The 16,231-nt window shown below is 37.0% G+C and overlaps 4 protein-coding genes across 8 annotated transcripts in view; 1 reads left to right on the forward strand and 3 right to left on the reverse strand.

The window, feature by feature from the left end:
* LOC111450765 (translation initiation factor eIF-2B subunit epsilon-like) overlaps nucleotides 1-602 on the reverse strand; it is a 12,555-nt gene extending 11,953 nt beyond the window's left edge. For both annotated transcript variants that reach the window (XM_023091045.1, XM_023091044.1), the window contains exon 1: nucleotides 187-602. In XM_023091045.1, the coding sequence (XP_022946813.1) occupies nucleotides 187-321 (135 nt within the window). In that variant the 5' untranslated portion in view covers nucleotides 322-602. The remainder of the gene's footprint in view (nucleotides 1-186) is intronic.
* Nucleotides 603-1,795: 1,193 nt separating this feature from the next.
* LOC111450338 (probable pre-mRNA-splicing factor ATP-dependent RNA helicase DEAH5) lies at nucleotides 1,796-6,679 on the forward strand. Its single transcript, XM_023090409.1, has 2 exons — nucleotides 1,796-5,211; nucleotides 6,137-6,679. Exons 1-2 carry the CDS (start codon nucleotides 1,946-1,948, stop codon nucleotides 6,528-6,530), a joined length of 3,660 nt encoding a protein of 1,219 aa, XP_022946177.1. The 5' UTR covers nucleotides 1,796-1,945; the 3' UTR covers nucleotides 6,531-6,679.
* Nucleotides 6,680-6,870: 191 nt separating this feature from the next.
* LOC111450340 (superoxide dismutase [Cu-Zn]-like) lies at nucleotides 6,871-10,641 on the reverse strand. Of its 4 annotated transcripts, none has more exons than XR_002711791.1 (8): nucleotides 10,464-10,641; nucleotides 8,770-8,858; nucleotides 8,586-8,687; nucleotides 8,383-8,478; nucleotides 7,948-7,979; nucleotides 7,783-7,858; nucleotides 7,374-7,500; nucleotides 6,871-7,133 (listed from the first exon to the last, which is right to left on the reverse strand). XR_002711791.1 is itself a non-coding variant. In XM_023090411.1 (8 exons), the coding sequence occupies exons 2-8, from the start codon at nucleotides 8,843-8,845 to the stop codon at nucleotides 7,111-7,113; spliced, it is 471 nt and encodes a 156-aa protein (XP_022946179.1). In that variant the 5' UTR covers nucleotides 8,846-8,901; nucleotides 10,464-10,641; the 3' UTR covers nucleotides 6,874-7,110. The 4 variants fall into 4 exon arrangements, 3 of the variants coding, with proteins under 3 accessions (XP_022946179.1, XP_022946178.1, XP_022946180.1); XM_023090411.1 differs by having other exon boundaries at nucleotides 6,874-7,145; nucleotides 7,374-7,427; nucleotides 8,770-8,901; XM_023090410.1 differs by having other exon boundaries at nucleotides 6,874-7,145; nucleotides 7,374-7,427; nucleotides 10,464-10,640.
* A 1,469-nt stretch (nucleotides 10,642-12,110) lies between these two features.
* Nucleotides 12,111-14,551, reverse strand: LOC111450263 (acyl carrier protein 1, chloroplastic-like). The gene is made up of 4 exons (XM_023090296.1): nucleotides 14,398-14,551; nucleotides 13,541-13,642; nucleotides 12,724-12,846; nucleotides 12,111-12,411 (listed from the first exon to the last, which is right to left on the reverse strand). Exons 1-4 carry the CDS (start codon nucleotides 14,461-14,463, stop codon nucleotides 12,280-12,282), a joined length of 423 nt encoding a protein of 140 aa, XP_022946064.1. The 5' UTR covers nucleotides 14,464-14,551; the 3' UTR covers nucleotides 12,111-12,279.
* Between the last annotated feature and the right edge of the window lie 1,680 nt (nucleotides 14,552-16,231).

Below are 16,231 nucleotides of genomic sequence, written 5' to 3' on the forward strand. Positions count from 1 at the left end.
TTTTTTTTTTTTTTTTTTTTTTTTTTTTTTTTTTTTTTTTTTTTTTTTTTTTTTGAAACAGCCCTCGAATGAAGGGCTATAATTTTCCAAACTAGTATCGAACTATTAGCTAAATTATGAACACATAGAAAGAAATACGCACGAACTATAATTCCGAAGAAACACTTCCGGTTATCTGGAAAATACCTTGGGTCGTTCAAGCGTTATGGGACGAAACTTAGTGGTAAAGCTATCGGCAAGAAGAACTGCCTGCAACGAAACTCGTGCCAACTCCTCGGAGTCCTCGGAAACCCGCGATGCCCCCTTTCTCTGAGCACCCATTTCTTCGTTTTTCTCAAAGAATAAGAACACTATGCAATAAGATTGATGCGCAGAGCAGCACCACTGCGACAATCAGCAGTTTCGAATGGCCGATTAAATGGATTGAGACCCGGTTGGATGAACGGGAAAAACCCTAATTAAAACCTCTAGGAATTAATGAGGAAGACGAAAGCCTGAGAATCTTGGTGTTTTTTGTTTTCCCTCTTTGTGAGCTGGGAATAAGCTCAGAGCTTGAAGATGGTATCTAATGGCGTCTTTACAAAAGTTGTGATAACAAAAAGGAGTTTGCAGTAGAATATAATATAATATAATATGTTATTGTGAAAAAGTAAAAGAATCTTTCCCATTTGCTCAATCATCATCCTTCAATTTGTTTCACTAATAAAAAAAAAAAAACAAAAAAAAATACGTCATTTCATACCTCCCTTTGATCGAGCCTCGACTCCTTCCTTTCAAGTCTTCGAACAAAGTACACCCTTTGTTCGATCGAGGTTCGACTCCTTCCACTGGAGTCTTCGAACAGAGTACACCTTCTGTTTGATATTTTAGTCATTTTTTTACTATGTCTTCAAAGCTCACAATACTTTGTTCGACATTTGAGGATTCTATTGTCATAGGTAAGTTTAGGGCATGGCTCTGATATCATGTTAGATGAACACAACTCTCCACAATGGTATGATATTTTGTTCGACATTTGAAGATTCTATTGACATAGGTAAGTTTAGGGCATGACTCTAATACCATGTTAGATGAACACAACTCTCCACAATGATATGATATTGTAGACTTTGAGTATAAACTCTCATGACTTTGCTTTTGACTTCCCAAAAGGCTTCAAACCAATGGAGATAGTATTCATTGATTATAAACCCATTATCATTCCCTAAATTAGCTGATGTGTGACTTTCATCCAACATAACCTTAAATTTTAATCATTACATCGTTCTAAGTCTGTAACATCTAAACAAAAGAAAAATACATGAATGAACCAAAACCATAAAATAGGATGTCTATGAAAGTTACTATTTATACCAACAAGATGCACCTTCTTTTTCAGTGGTTCGATAATATGAATCTCATAGTTTATGTATGTTTTGCTTGGAACAATTATAGGTTCGGTGACCTCTTGAGAAGTTTCCGAGGATGTCATGTGAGTGAGAACAAAAACACGTTAAAAAAAAATCGTGCTAGTTTGTGGGAATAGTCTTCACTTTTAATAGTAAGGAGTAAGTAACATGACCACGTCCTAAGGGTTGCAGAGACATGAGACTTTAAATTTTGTATCTGAGTAAATTTGTCGATCTTAAAAAAAAATAAAAAATTTTAAAAAAATTGCTTTTATTTATTATTATTTTTTTTTAATCGAACAAAATAGAAATTGAACGTTTAATAAAAAAAAAAAAAAAGAAAAGAAAATAAAAATTAAATAAGATGTTAAGAGTGTCATGACGGGAGAAGGGAACTCAGGGGAGCCCTCATGTGCAGCTTCTGGTGATTAGGCTTAGGCGATTTTCCCCAATAATCAGTTATCTAGAACCAACCCTAGAAATCTCTCAATTCACTTCATCTTTATCTTCAGATTCTCTTGATTCATTTTATTGTGTTGTTTCTCTTGGATTCGACGATGGTTGCTTCCGCGGCTAACGGCGACGATGGATTGAAGAAGCTCGAGTACTTGTCCCTCGTTTCCAAGGTATGTTCTGAGCTCGAAACTCATTTAGGGTTCGGAGATAAAGTACTTGCTGAGTTCATAACCGAGATGGGGCGGAGATGTGAGACGGTGGACGAGTTCGATTCCAAATTGAAGGAGAACGGTGCTGAAATGCCCGATTACTTTGTTCGCTCGCTTCTGAGGATCATTCACCTTATTCTTCCTCCGCAGAAGGATGACAATGAGAAGGAGTTCAAGAAGGAGAAGGAATCAGATGGAAAAAAGGGCAAGTTTAGGGCCTTGGCGATCGGGGATGATAAGGAGAGAGCTAAGGAGCTCGTGAAGGAAATTGAGTTGGAGGCTCACCAGAAGCGTGGGGACAGAGACGTACAAGATGATCGATACAAGGGGAGGGCAGGGGACCGAGGAAGAGACAGAGACAGAGACAGGGATAGGGATAGGGATCGAGATGGTGACAGAAATAGAGATAGAGATAGAGATAGGTACAGGGATCGAGATAAGGATAGAGATAGGCGCAGGGATAGATATGAAAGGGATGAGAGACATGGTGGTAGGGATCGTGATGATGATGGTGGTGATGATTATCAGAGAAGTGGAAGGCCAAGGGATCGGAATAGGAGAAATGGGTATGAAGAAAATGAAGGTTACACAGGGGATACAAGAGATGGTAATGGCAATCGGAGAGATGATAGGGACAAGCATACACAAAATGGGCGACACCTCCCTGTCGATCACGAACCTGAATTGTACAAGGTCTACAAGGGTAGAGTTTCTAGAGTGATGGACACGGGTTGCTTTGTCCAGATAAATGATTTCAGAGGCAAGGAGGGTCTGGTTCACGTTTCTCAGATGGCTACTCGAAGGATTACCAATGCCAAGGATGTTGTAAAGCGAGATCAAGAGGTTTATGTCAAGGTTATTTCAGTTTCAGGGCAAAAGTTGAGCCTTTCTATGAGGGATGTGGACCAACATTCTGGAAAGGATTTGCTTCCGCTTAAGAAAAAGGATGCCGATGATGGTCCTAGAATGAATCCTTCAAATACGAAGGATGATGGCCCAGTGGTTAGGACTGGCCTTTCTGGAATTAAGATTGTGGAAGATGATGTTACTATTCCTTCACGCAGACCTTTGAAGAGAATGAGCTCACCTGAGAGATGGGAAGCCAAACAACTGATTGCTTCTGGTGTTTTAAGTGTAAACGACTATCCTTCATATGATGATGAGGGAGATGGGCTATTATATCAAGAAGAGGGTGCTGAAGAGGAGCTTGAGATTGAGTTGAATGAAGACGAGCCTGAATTTCTGCAAGGCCAGAGTAGATACTCAATTGACATGTCGCCAGTTAAAATATTCAAAAATCCGGAAGGGTCTCTGAGCCGGGCAGCTGCACTTCAATCTGCACTGATTAAGGAGCGTAGGGAAGTTCGTGAGCAGCAGCAAAGGACCATGCTTGATTCAATTCCAAAGGATCTTAATCGACCTTGGGAAGACCCTATGCCAGAGACAGGTGAGAGGCATCTTGCACAGGAGCTCAGGGGCGTTGGCTTGTCGGCCTATGATATGCCTGAGTGGAAGAAGGATGCTTATGGAAAAGATATTAGTTTCGGGCAGAAATCGAAGCTCTCTATCCAGGAACAGAGGCAAAGCTTACCCATTTACAAGCTGAAGAAAGAACTTATTCAGGCCGTTCATGATAATCAGGTACTTGTTGTCATTGGTGAGACTGGTTCAGGTAAGACAACCCAGGTAACTCAGTATCTTGCTGAAGCTGGATACACAACCTCCGGTAAAATTGGGTGCACTCAACCACGTAGGGTGGCTGCAATGTCTGTCGCGAAGAGGGTTGCTGAAGAGTTTGGATGTCGCTTAGGAGAGGAAGTTGGGTATGCAATTCGTTTTGAGGATTGTACTGGACCTGATACTGTGATCAAGTATATGACTGATGGTATGCTTCTTAGGGAGATTTTGATTGATGATAACTTGTCACAGTACTCGGTAGTTATGCTTGATGAAGCTCACGAGAGAACAATCTTCACTGATGTTCTTTTTGGATTGCTGAAGCAACTTGTGAAAAGGAGACCTGACCTTCGACTGATTGTCACATCTGCTACTTTAGATGCCGAAAAATTTTCAGGATATTTCTTTAATTGTAATATTTTTACAATTCCTGGGCGAACTTTCCCTGTGGAGATCCTCTATACTAAGCAGCCAGAAACTGATTATCTTGATGCTGCTTTAATCACAGTCTTGCAGATCCACTTGACAGAGCCTGAAGGTGACATACTTCTTTTCTTGACTGGCCAGGAGGAGATTGATTTTGCATGTCAGTCTCTATACGAGAGAATGAAAGGACTCGGTAAAAATGTTCCCGAGTTAATAATTCTACCAGTCTACAGTGCCTTGCCCAGTGAAATGCAGTCCAGGATTTTTGAACCAGCTCCTCCTGGTAAGAGGAAAGTTGTAGTGGCGACTAACATTGCTGAGGCTTCATTGACAATAGATGGAATCTTTTATGTTATTGATCCTGGGTTTGCTAAACAGAATGTATATAACCCAAAGCAAGGGCTTGATTCTCTTGTTATCACACCAATTTCACAAGCATCAGCCAAACAACGTGCGGGGCGTGCTGGGCGAACAGGACCTGGAAAATGTTACCGCCTCTATACTGAGAGTGCTTATCGCAACGAGATGTCTCCTACAACAATACCAGAAATCCAGAGAATCAATCTTGGTCATACTACTCTTACTATGAAAGCCATGGGGATAAATGATCTCCTGTCATTTGATTTTATGGATCCACCTTCACCCCAAGCACTAATTTCAGCAATGGAACAACTTTACAGTCTAGGAGCACTGGACGAAGAAGGACTTCTGACTAAGTTGGGTAGAAAAATGGCCGAATTTCCTTTAGATCCACCTTTGTCTAAGATGCTGCTAGCTAGTGTGGATCTTGGATGCAGTGATGAGATTTTGACCATAATTGCAATGATTCAGACTGGAAATATCTTTTACAGGCCAAGGGAAAAACAAGCCCAGGCTGATCAGAAAAGGGCCAAGTTTTTCCAGCCAGAGGGAGATCATCTGACTTTGCTTGCAGTTTATGAGGCGTGGAAAGCCAAAAACTTTTCAGGCCCTTGGTGTTTTGAAAACTTTGTTCAATCTCGATCCTTGAGGAGAGCACAGGATGTGAGGAAACAACTTCTTTCAATTATGGACAAGTATGATCTTCTAGTCTCCTCTTGATATTGTTTTTGTTAAATTTTTGTCTTCAGCTACGATTATCTATTGTTGTCTTGTCTTGCATGCACGCATTTGCTTTATAGTTTACATGTACAGCGTAGAGATGGTTGCTCTAGGGTGGATAAGGTGCTTTTGAGCTCTTCCTTGTGGCACACTGGTTTCTCTACTGTTTTTAAGGATATTTGGCTTAGGTGGAATAAGGATTATGGGCCAAGTCTTATTTATTGGATAGGAGTCATTTTCATTTGTGTAGGTTTGGACCCCCTTTAGTTGGGCTTGTACATTCTTTAGGGGAAAAAAACAGTTGGTTGACATGTAGGAATGGAATCTAGTACAAATATATTTTGTCTGAACAGAATCAGGCTGAACTTGCAGACTTCTTATCCTGGGTGAGGAAACTTAGGCATCTTCTTGTTAAAGAATTTGGAAAGCGTGGCTGAATGAACTTTGGTGAGATGCACAATTATGTTTGTATGTAGAAAGTTGAGTTCAAATGTTTGTATGTCATTGGGCTTGTTCATTGGGCTTGTGTGAGATCTCACGAAGAAGGAAACCGTCTTTGTAAGGGTGTAGAAACCCTCCTAGTAGACACATTTTAAAAACCTTGAGAAGCTCGGAAGGCAAAGCTCAAAGAGAACAATATCTGCTAGCGTAGACTTAGGCGGTCACAGTTTGTGAAAGCAACTTCTAAGATTCTTCGCTGCATTTTGTATATAGAAACGCTGGTAGAGAGAAATTCTGTTTATCGGATTCTGGGGAGTTTTAGCTGGTGTTATCTACTATTCTTTTATCAGTTTTTGCTTTATCCATCGTCATTCAACTATTGTCTCTTGGATGTTAGCATCTTAAATGTTCCTATCAGACTCCTTGCTTTCTAGCTCACACACGTTTGCCCAATTTCAGGTACAAACTGGATGTGGTGAGTGCAGGCAAGAATTTCACACAGATAAGGAAGGCAATTACAGCAGGGTTCTTTTTCCACGCAGCCAGAAAGGATCCTCAAGAGGGTTATCGAACGCTAGTCGAGAACCAACCGGTTTATATCCATCCAAGCAGCGCTTTATTCCAAAGACAACCCGACTGGGTCATATACCACGAGCTAGTCATGACAACAAAAGAGTACATGCGTGAAGTGACAGTCATAGATCCCAAATGGCTTGTTGAACTAGCTCCAAGATACTTCAAAGTTGCAGACCCAACAAAGATGAGTAAGCGAAAGCGACAAGAGCGGATTGAACCACTCTACGACAGGTATCACGAACCCAACTCTTGGCGATTGAGTAAGAGACGAGCTTAATCCATGTCGTTTCTTTCTGTCCCATATTTGGCTGACTGTGTAGGTTTATAGGCTTTTGCCATAAATGTATATATCCCTGTTGCAGTATAATCTCTGGAGGGTTAGACCTTTGCAATTTATATATGTGAAAAGTTTTGTCTTCCCATGAATGTTGTTGGGAGGGGAAACCCCAAGAAAATCTTTGATCAGAGCCATTTTTATTTTCTCGGTTTAGATTTAGACTATTAATGGTTTTTTTTTTCTTTTTCTATGTTGTTTAGAATAGTTTCCATTAACCTTGGATTCATAATATTTAATTACATGTAATCTATGATTTAAAAACCTTTATAATTGCATAAAATTGTTGAAAGGAGCAAAATATCATTTGTTTATAATGTAAATCTATATGAAGTGGAGTATTGATACAATAAACTCTAATCTTATTTACTTCTGATATAAGACTTCCAACTTCACCATGCCTTTTCATACCTTTTCACATACCAAGTTTAATACACTGTATATGTGTTGGAAACCAAAGTATAGCTTTGCATACTCCGCTACTTCATCGCTCATCATTAAACCATGGCGGTCGAAATGTACTTCACTCTTGCAGCCCGATAACGCCTGCAAGAAACACCGAATAATGGATGTTTATGCCAACTATAAAGTTGCTCGAGAACAGATTTGTCCCACAAAAAGTCCCAATCAATACGCTATGTGCATATTAAAATATGGGTTATACTTTTTCAACCGTGCAACGTCGTGATATCGTCCTCAATGATTTATTTGGGGACTGGTTAGGTTGGTTGTGACATACAGCAACCACTTCAAAACCAACCAGTAATGAGAAATTTTGTAACTTACCACAAGCAATTCTCTCACCCGCATTGCCAGTGGTCAGGCTAAGTTCGGTTTGACCTGCAGACAAGATCAGAACAGTTCACAGATTATGCTTCAGATTTCTTTATTTGGTCATCCTGGTGGAGGTCACCTACTTGACGTGCAAAGACAAAGGGGAGGCTTATAATTAATCGAAGGGAACATACATTTCAAAGATCGATACTTCCAGCACATTAAATAATCTCATGGTTTAAGATTCAAGTAAAGTTAGTTATATAAATGTGAAGAAAATGGATGTCTACACGTACAAAGTGAAAAAAGCAAAGAACCCCGAAAGGATATCACTGAATTCGAAGAAGATCATATTAATAAGTTACAATCTGTGGGATTCTTTCTGGAAATATAGCTATGAATATTTATAAAATAATATTACCCCTGCCAAGATCATCGGGATCGGCGTGGACAACAATAGATCTTCCAAGAACGGAATTTGTTCCAACAAGGGAAATCTGCATAACATAGAAACAAATGATGCTCACTAGCTGAGACTTTTAGTAGAGATGGTGAAACATCCAAATAAACATTAAATTGTCCAAACCTGTTTGTCAATAATAGAGAAAGTAGCAGTACCTGTATAATAGACAGTAATCATCTTTACAATCATGTCAAATTAATCCTAAACAAGGAAAAGAAAGAGTGCTTTAACATGAAATTCATGATTTTTTCTAATATTGTTATCAATAGGAGATGGGGAGGAAGCTGGAATCATGAGGTGTAACAACCCAAGCCCATCGCTAATCGATATTGTCGTCTTTGGGCTCTCCCTTTTGGGATTTCCCTCAAGGATTTTAAAACGCGTCTACTAGGGAGAGAAGTTTCCACGCCCTTATAAAGAATGTTTTGTTCTCCTCCCCAACCGACGTGGAATCTCACATTGGTCATGCATTTTAGAGGGGCTAATCATTTGGGTCCAGTTTACTAAAAAAAAATTTCAGGGAGAATGAAATGCAATATGGAACAGTATTAAACACACCGTCATCACCAGCAACCAAATTTCCTAGATCACCAACATGACGATTCTCATCATCAGGTGCACCATGATCTTTGCCTTCAGGGTTGAAATGAGGCCCTGCGAGCAATTTGCTTGCAAGTAGAGTCATAATGTGCCAATAGTTCCAATGGACACTCTGTAATTAACATTGAGGAACTAAAAGGGTGTTACTCATGAGAACGTACCAGTCGATGAGCAACCATTGGTAGTGTCCCCAAGGGCATGAACATGGAAACCATGAAGCCCTGGCGTAAGGCCAGAAATATTTCCTCTAACTGTAGTTGGACCTGAAAAATATACTAACTATGAAAAAAAAAATAAAACAAAAAATCTGTATGAATTAAAATTTCAAACTACGATTTGAGCTACCATTGCCATTTTGGTTAAAGAAGACGGTTCCCTTCACTCCCTGATTGCTCTCGAGAACAGCAACAGCTTTCACCATTGTTTTGCGTTAAGTGAACTCAAACCCAATGAAGGTTATCAGAAGAGCTGAAATAACTGGTAAAATTGGATGCTGATCAACAAAGTAAACCAAGGAAATTTCACTTTTGAACATATTCTTCATGGTGATAGTCAACGAACAATGAGAATTCACTAAAGCAAAAATCTGAAAGACACAAAAAGTCATCCCAGTGACCAAATTTTGGGGACAAGATCAATGCTAATCTTCAACATCTTAAATCAGTTCAAGTTGTAGTCAGTTATGACATTGTTACACCAGGTTGGTGAAGAGCTCATCAGTTTGGTTTCGTTCTCCTCCCCAACTGAGGTGGGATCTCACAATCCACCCCACCACCCCTTCAGGGCCAGCGTCCTCAATGACACTCGTTCTCTTCTCAAATCGATGTGGGACCCCTCAATCTACTCCCTTCGAGGCCCAATGTCCGTACTGGCACACCATTTCGTGTCCACCCCCTTCATGGCTCAGCCTCTTCATTGGCATCACTCGATGTCTGGGCTCTGATACCATTTATAACAGCCCAAGAAGGAAGGTGCTAAATATTGACTTCGGGAGCTCGCGACGTGTAAAAGAAGAAGAAAGATGAATTCTCCTGTCCCTTCTTTCTTTCTCTCTTTTACGAGGTAAATAGAATAGGCTAGCTCGAGATCTCAATTGCCTATCCTGTGTTCGAGAAGGTCTCGCAGTTCCTGCGCAGCACCTCGAGGTTATGTTTCTTGTCTTACATGAGACTCGAGATATTCCTCACTCCATGGCATGGCACCTTTCGCTCATCCATTCCGCCCGTGCAGATGCCCTTTTTCGTTCATTATCATACTGAGGCTCTCTTCTCTCCCCCCTTTGTTTGAGGTATCGACTTAGCCCGAGGTCAACAAAAGTGAAAAAGCAGGGTAGCCCACCGCTAGCAAATATTGTTCTCTTTAGGCTTTCCCTTTCGAGCTTATCCTCAAGGTTTTTAAAAAAAACGTCTACTAGGAGAGGTTTCCACACCTTTATAAAGAATGTTTGGTTCTCCTCCCCAACCGATGTGGGATCCCATCGGTTCTTTATCTATATGTAGCTTTTAATTTTTTTTAATTCAATTTCAAAACTCATTCGTTTTGGCAAACAATTCTAGAACTGCTGACCATCCTCGTTTATGTAGTCTAAAAAATTTCTTACTTCCAACATTCATAAGCTCATTTCCAAGTATAGTGAGTTTTGTACCAGAAATCATCATGAACTCTCTTTCTAATTAACAGTAAACAACAACTATCAGGCGCCTGTTTTCATTCCAGAAATCAACATGAATTTTCTTTCTATTCAAAATAGGTAACTTAGAAATTGAAATGATATCAAACACAGCCATCAGAACCATATAAATCTCAGCGAAGAGTTATAACACGTAACAACCATATGAAACTGGAAAGTAATGAAGCATAAACAACGCAATCCCTAAATCTTCAATACGCAATTATAAAAAAAGAAAATACAGTCCAAAACAGAATTCAAACAAAAATCGGATACAACAATTTAGCTTCACCACAGAATTCGATAATCCGGCAAAAAAAAGAGAGAAAAGAACACTGAAATTACAGAAGAAATGGGAGAGAATCATTACCAAGGATGAGCTTCACTGCAGTGGAAAGAGAAATTAAAGAGCATTGAAGTGGCGCGAGATTTGTATGCACGGAGGCTGGAGGAATCGGTAGCGAACATACAAAAAAACGAAGGATGAAATCGTCGTTGCGAATCCACAAGACACCACGTGTGGACTGCCGTTTTAAATTCCCCTGACTCGGCAAATCCAGATTCCAATTTATTTATTTATTATTTTTTTCCACTAAATTAATAAAAATATTCATTATTTATATATAATCAGAGTATTTTCAATATTCTATCAACCCTACACGATTTATCTTTAAACTTCTTACTCTTATTTTTAAAAATCACTTAACCGGTAGTACTTGACTTACTAGCGGTCACAGTTTGACCGTGCAGCGTCGTGATCTTGACACACTCATGACAAATCTAAAGAGAGACTCAAGCTCCATTCACATTTATCGCTTCACTTTGTAACTTCATTTGACCTTTGATGAGATTTTCTTTCACCAACCGAACACAACTTGTATAGAATCCACAAACTTGTTCGACAATACGTGCTATTCATGCGTGCATGCTCAATCGTCTGCAATGCCACAACGTCGCATCTCATTGTCATTTCGGTTCTAAACAACACGATCCATACATCCTCATGTCTCAGGATACATTGACCATCTTAACTTGTTCGAACACATTCGTTGAGAACGGGCTCATGTGTAGATCTTATCGAAATGAATCGGAAGGAAAACTATTATATGATGCATTCTTACAAGATAAAAAAGCAAGAGAGTATGATATAATTATATGAAAGAAACTTAATAGCATATATAGAGAATAAAAAACACCAATGGCGACACGCTCAACAATATGATTATGATGAAAGAAAAAGGTTCAGAAACTTGCAGGGATGTGAAATAGACCTACTTCACTGATATTCAACCAAATTCGAATGCAATCCTATACAGATGAAAATCATTCCAAAATCGAAGTAGAATATCACAAATTTCAAAGACTTATTCGAACAACTGAACAAAGAAAGAAGAACTCGCGCAAGTTTCCAAACCTTTGTCACAATCAAAAGTCTGTTGCAATCAGCTCACGACTCTTCATGTTCAGTCACATTGAAGCTCCATAATGCGGAAAACCAAAATTCCTTTTTCGACGTACCGCGATTCTTGGTTGTGAAGGATTAGTTCGTTAATGTTTCTCAATTTTCATTTCGTTCCCAAGCCTATTTTATTTTCAATCCCCTCCCCCTCAATAATTAACTCATATACTTAATAATATAATATAATATTATGTATCAATAGTAGTTTCTAATACTTCAAATTGCATTTATGATAATATGAATGTATATACTATTGATACATATTTAAAATTGAAATTGAAAGGATACTAATATTATACTTTTTACGGTTACTCTTCATCCACAATGGTATGATATTGTACACTATAATAAGTTCTCATAACTTTGCTTCGTGTTTCCCAACAGGCCTCATGGAAATGTATTCTTTACTTATAAGTCATGGTCATTCCCTAAAATAACCAGGACTCCCTCCCAACCATTCTCAGCAATAAAATCAAGTCTCAGCAATAAAATCAAGTATTATTGCTTAAAAGTATTAAAAAGAAGTGAAAGTAAAGATACGTTAAAGAGAGAAGATTAAAAACTAATTAGGGAACATATCTTAAAGAGAGAAGATTAGGAAACAAAAAGTGGTATCATTATTTTACGACCTAATACTACGTTGAGTAGCAGTGTGACAGTAGTGCGGTAAAAGTAACAGAAGGGCAAACAAAAAAACAAGGTAAGATGCTGAAAGGGAGTGGGATTTTTAAGCACTCCCCTTTTTGAGGATCAGATCCTCGATCATATCTGCAGCCTCTTGGACGGTCGTGATGCTCTGTGCGCTCTCCTCTTCCACGCTTATCCCAAATTCTTCCTCCAGCCCCATTACGATCTCAACCTGATCACCCCACACACACATACAAAATCTTTATAATAATATGAGCCCATTGTCTCATAGTCAAAGCGCATACAATGTTTTAGAAGTATATATATATATATGTTAAGAATCACGATTCTCTACAATAATATGATATTGTCCACTTTGAGCATAAGCTCTCGTGGCTTTGCTGGGAAATGTCTCATACCAGTGGAGGTAGTATTCCTCACTTATAAACCCATGATTTTCCATTAAATTAACAACGCGAGACTCACTCCCAATAATCCTCAACAATATATATATACAGTAGACATATGTAGAGTAGAAGTTTACCGTGTCGAGAGAATCGGCTCCAAGAGTTGAAAATTTGGACTCGCCATTGACAATGGAGTCATCTGCCAATGCCAATTGCTTCTTCACTATTCTGCTAACCTTTTCAACTGTCTCTGGTTTCGCCTGTCCATACCCCAATTAATACCGTTAAAGCTACAGTAATTGGCGCTGTCCAGGGGACCAAATTTTGGGTAAAACCAAGTTCTTGCAGCCCGGACACGTGGCCTAACCTTATGATGATACGTGTACGTGATTGATTTTTTCACTAATTTTACAGGTTTTTCCTTTTTTAAATAAGGAAAGAAATGCTATGTTTATATTTTAAATTTGAACATTTTTTTTTCTTGTTTTCTTCACAAAATCTTTGAAAATTTAAATTTCAAACATATTTCTTTCTCACAGGGTTATTTTAAAACCGATTAGTTGAAAATAAATGGTACTTTGAAGATGAAAAAATGAAATAAATAAAAATGAAAAATGAGATTTATATTGTCAGATTTTATTTAAAAACTTGCTATTTTGGTAATATAACGTATTTCTCAAATTATTATTGTTAACCCTTAATTTTAATTGATTAGTTGAAATTAAGTGGTGCTGTGTGGATAAAAAAGTAATAAATAAATAAAAATGATAAAATAAAAATTAAATTGATTGAAATATATTTCTCAATTTTCAATTGATTAATTGAAATGAATGGTGTATATATATTTTTTTTTTAAAAAAAAATTAAAAGTAAAAAGAATATTCTTTAAAAGAAAAGGTGGGTGAAGCCCAATAGCACCAAAGTTTTACTCAAAGAGCAGTAAAAAGGACTTACAGCACATGAAATTTGAAGCGACCGTAATCTTCTAGAAGAGAAGTTATTTCTCCCTTGGTAAGAAAAGGAAACCCTCTTCGAACCAGAAAGCTTGGATACTGCCTGCTTACCAAGAAACAATTTCACCATAAGAATCAGAAGAGGACGTTTAATATTAGCTCAAGTTCTTAGCAGAGAACGAGAATTCAAAGAGAACAAGAGATCAATCATAATCGACACACACATACAGTGATGCAAAAAAAATTTCAGGACATAAGAACTTCATCTCGGTTCATAACTACAACGACAAACAATTATATACTAGGTTTTCAAGATCGCTCGTAATTTATGGTTTGCATTCGCGCTTAGAATTTTTCAAGGCAAAAATTACGAGAGAAAATTAAGGTCTGTTGCGATTTTTTTTTTTTTTTCAACTGAACAGGCTATTTCCACAGAACATTTTTGAAAGATAGGAGCTGATAGTTCGAAAACTATTCTCTTCAGCCCTCTGTCCCCAAATAGCGTGAAAATTAGGCAAGAAATTCAAATCAGCAGTGAAATTACACAAATAAAAGTAAAACAACACCATAAAGAGATATAAAACATTCTGAAATCAAAGATAATGCCAAGTCCATCATCCATACGTTTCACAACCATGCAATACAAACACAATACCGATTCAAACAAATGCTCCAAACATCGTGATTAACGACATTAAAACAGAAATGGACGCCAAAATCCAGATCAAAAGGTAGGAATTAAGAAGATCAGTTTCGAAACAATTGATTACACAAAAACAACGAGACATGGCAAATACGAAAACGTACAACAGATCCATAAATGCACGCATGAGGAAGAGAAAAGGATTGAAAACTTACAGCGATTTGGCGCGATTGAGGAGCTGCAGATCGCACGCAAAACGATGAAGCTGTGATCGAAGCCATTGATGAACTGATAGAGAAAAAGGGAGAGAGAATTTGGACTGGCGAAAACTAGAAATGGGACGGAGAAGTCGAAGCGAGTAAGTCGTGGCCGATGCTAGAGCTTAAATAGGCGGTTCGTTTGTGTATCTTATTTATTTATTTATTTATAGAATAAAATAATGCATTATTAAGTTAATAAAAATACACTTCCAACTGTAATTTGTTGAAAAAATATTATTACAATTTTCAAAATTTAAATAATATCTTTAAAAAAAATTAAAAAAGAATTTCAAAATATCTTTAAATTTAAATTTAATTTAAAAAAATAATAAAAATACTCTGAATATACTTTTATAAGCAAAATAACAGGGACAAAATTGGGAATCGGAGAATCCAAAGGAGCTCTTTCATGGGCCTTGTTTATGGGCCTCAATGGTTTTGGGCTGGTTTAGAAATGGCCCATGGGTTTGTATAATGCCCAATAAATAATAAATTACAATAAATAAATAAATACTTTACTCGAAACCGAACTAAAAATTGTAATTTAATTACAAAGATAATTAAATAAGTATAAGTTAATTAGAATATTAATAATTAATAATAATAAATTACATTAAATAGTTAAAAATAATGTAAATTATTAATTATAAACGCTATTAACTGAAACTTATTAGTCTCAATAATATAGGGATATTTAATAATATTTAAAATAATGATTAATAATTATTTAATTAGGTAATATTTTTACTATTCATTTAGTTATGAAGGTTCTAAAGTCTCCTCCATATCAAGAGTTTTAAAAATGCAATCTCGATAAACAAATATATTAATTACAGGGTCATGCTCTGTATATGATATGCAGTGTCGTTATATCGAGATGTTAGGTTTGGGGATCGTTATTAGGGGATCATTATTGATCCTCTAATAGGTACTACAGTAGTTTGTCGGTACACGGGTAATTTTCTCACAATATGATTATTATAATATGTAACAATCCAAACCCACCGCTAGCAGATATTGTCTACTTCATCTCATTAAATATCACCGTCAGCCTCACAATTTTAAAACACGTGAAACTGACAACGATACGATTATTATACTATGTAACAACCCAAACCCACTGCTAGCAGATATTATCTGCTTTATCTGATTAAATATCACGGTCAAGCTCACGATTTTAAAACACGTGAGACTGACAAATGATACGTAATGGGCCAAAATGAACAATATCTACTAGTGGTAAGCTTGAGCCGTTAATATATGGACGGAAATAGTCTAGTGACACTTCATAGATCATCTCCAAACTTTTTATTATTACTTTTGAAAGTTCATGAATATTTTTAAAATGTGTACTGACAATAAGAATATTTTTATTATTTTTATTAATTTAACCTAATTATTTATATAAAATATTAAAAACTTAAAATATTGTCACAACCATAGAAGGTTATATATATTGTAAAAATTAATGGGTATTTAAAATTATTAAATAAATGATAATAAATATTGTTAAAATTACATTCATTAATATTTTCCCCTTAATTGGACAATTTGTGAGTCATAAATAGATATTTTGAATTGGATTAAATTATAATTTATTTTATAATAATTAATATTAGTATTTTTGGAAAGTAGATAGTTTGTGGCTAAAAGAGTGGGAATTAAGGAAGGTTGAAAAAAGGTTTGGCATTTTCTTATTATTTATTTATTTATTACCAAATTATTCACTAATTTTCTCAAAAATAAATGCCCATTAATTAAAGTGGATTTTATTAGTCTCACCCACCTC

The sequence above is a fragment of the Cucurbita moschata genome, unplaced genomic scaffold (genome assembly GCF_002738365.1).
Source record: "Cucurbita moschata cultivar Rifu unplaced genomic scaffold, Cmos_1.0 Cmo_Scf00012, whole genome shotgun sequence".
Taxonomy (NCBI): Eukaryota; Viridiplantae; Streptophyta; class Magnoliopsida; order Cucurbitales; family Cucurbitaceae; genus Cucurbita; species Cucurbita moschata.

Bases quoted from the DNA above. Each gene is read 5' to 3' on its own strand.
- LOC111450338 (XM_023090409.1), top strand. From the start codon at position 1,946: ATGGTTGCTTCCGCGGCTAACGGCGACGATGGATTGAAGAAGCTCGAG. The intron at 5,212-6,136 runs GTATGATCTTCT...GCCCAATTTCAG, and splicing joins CTTCTTTCAATTATGGACAA to GTACAAACTGGATGTGGTGA.
- LOC111450340 (XM_023090411.1), bottom strand. From the start codon at position 8,845: ATGGTGAAAGCTGTTGCTGTTCTCGAGAGCAATCAGGGAGTGAAGGGA. The intron at 7,980-8,382 runs GTGTGTTTAATA...TCTATTATACAG, and splicing joins TTTGGTTGCTGGTGATGACG to GTACTGCTACTTTCTCTATT. The intron at 7,146-7,373 runs GTAAGTTACAAA...TCCATTATTCGG, and splicing joins GGGTGAGAGAATTGCTTGTG to TGTTTCTTGCAGGCGTTATC.
- LOC111450263 (XM_023090296.1), bottom strand. From the start codon at position 14,463: ATGGCTTCGATCACAGCTTCATCGTTTTGCGTGCGATCTGCAGCTCCT. The intron at 12,847-13,540 runs GTAAGTCCTTTT...GGGTATGGACAG, and splicing joins CGCTTCAAATTTCATGTGCT to GCGAAACCAGAGACAGTTGA. The intron at 12,412-12,723 runs GTAAACTTCTAC...TGGGGTGATCAG, and splicing joins GAGCCGATTCTCTCGACACG to GTTGAGATCGTAATGGGGCT.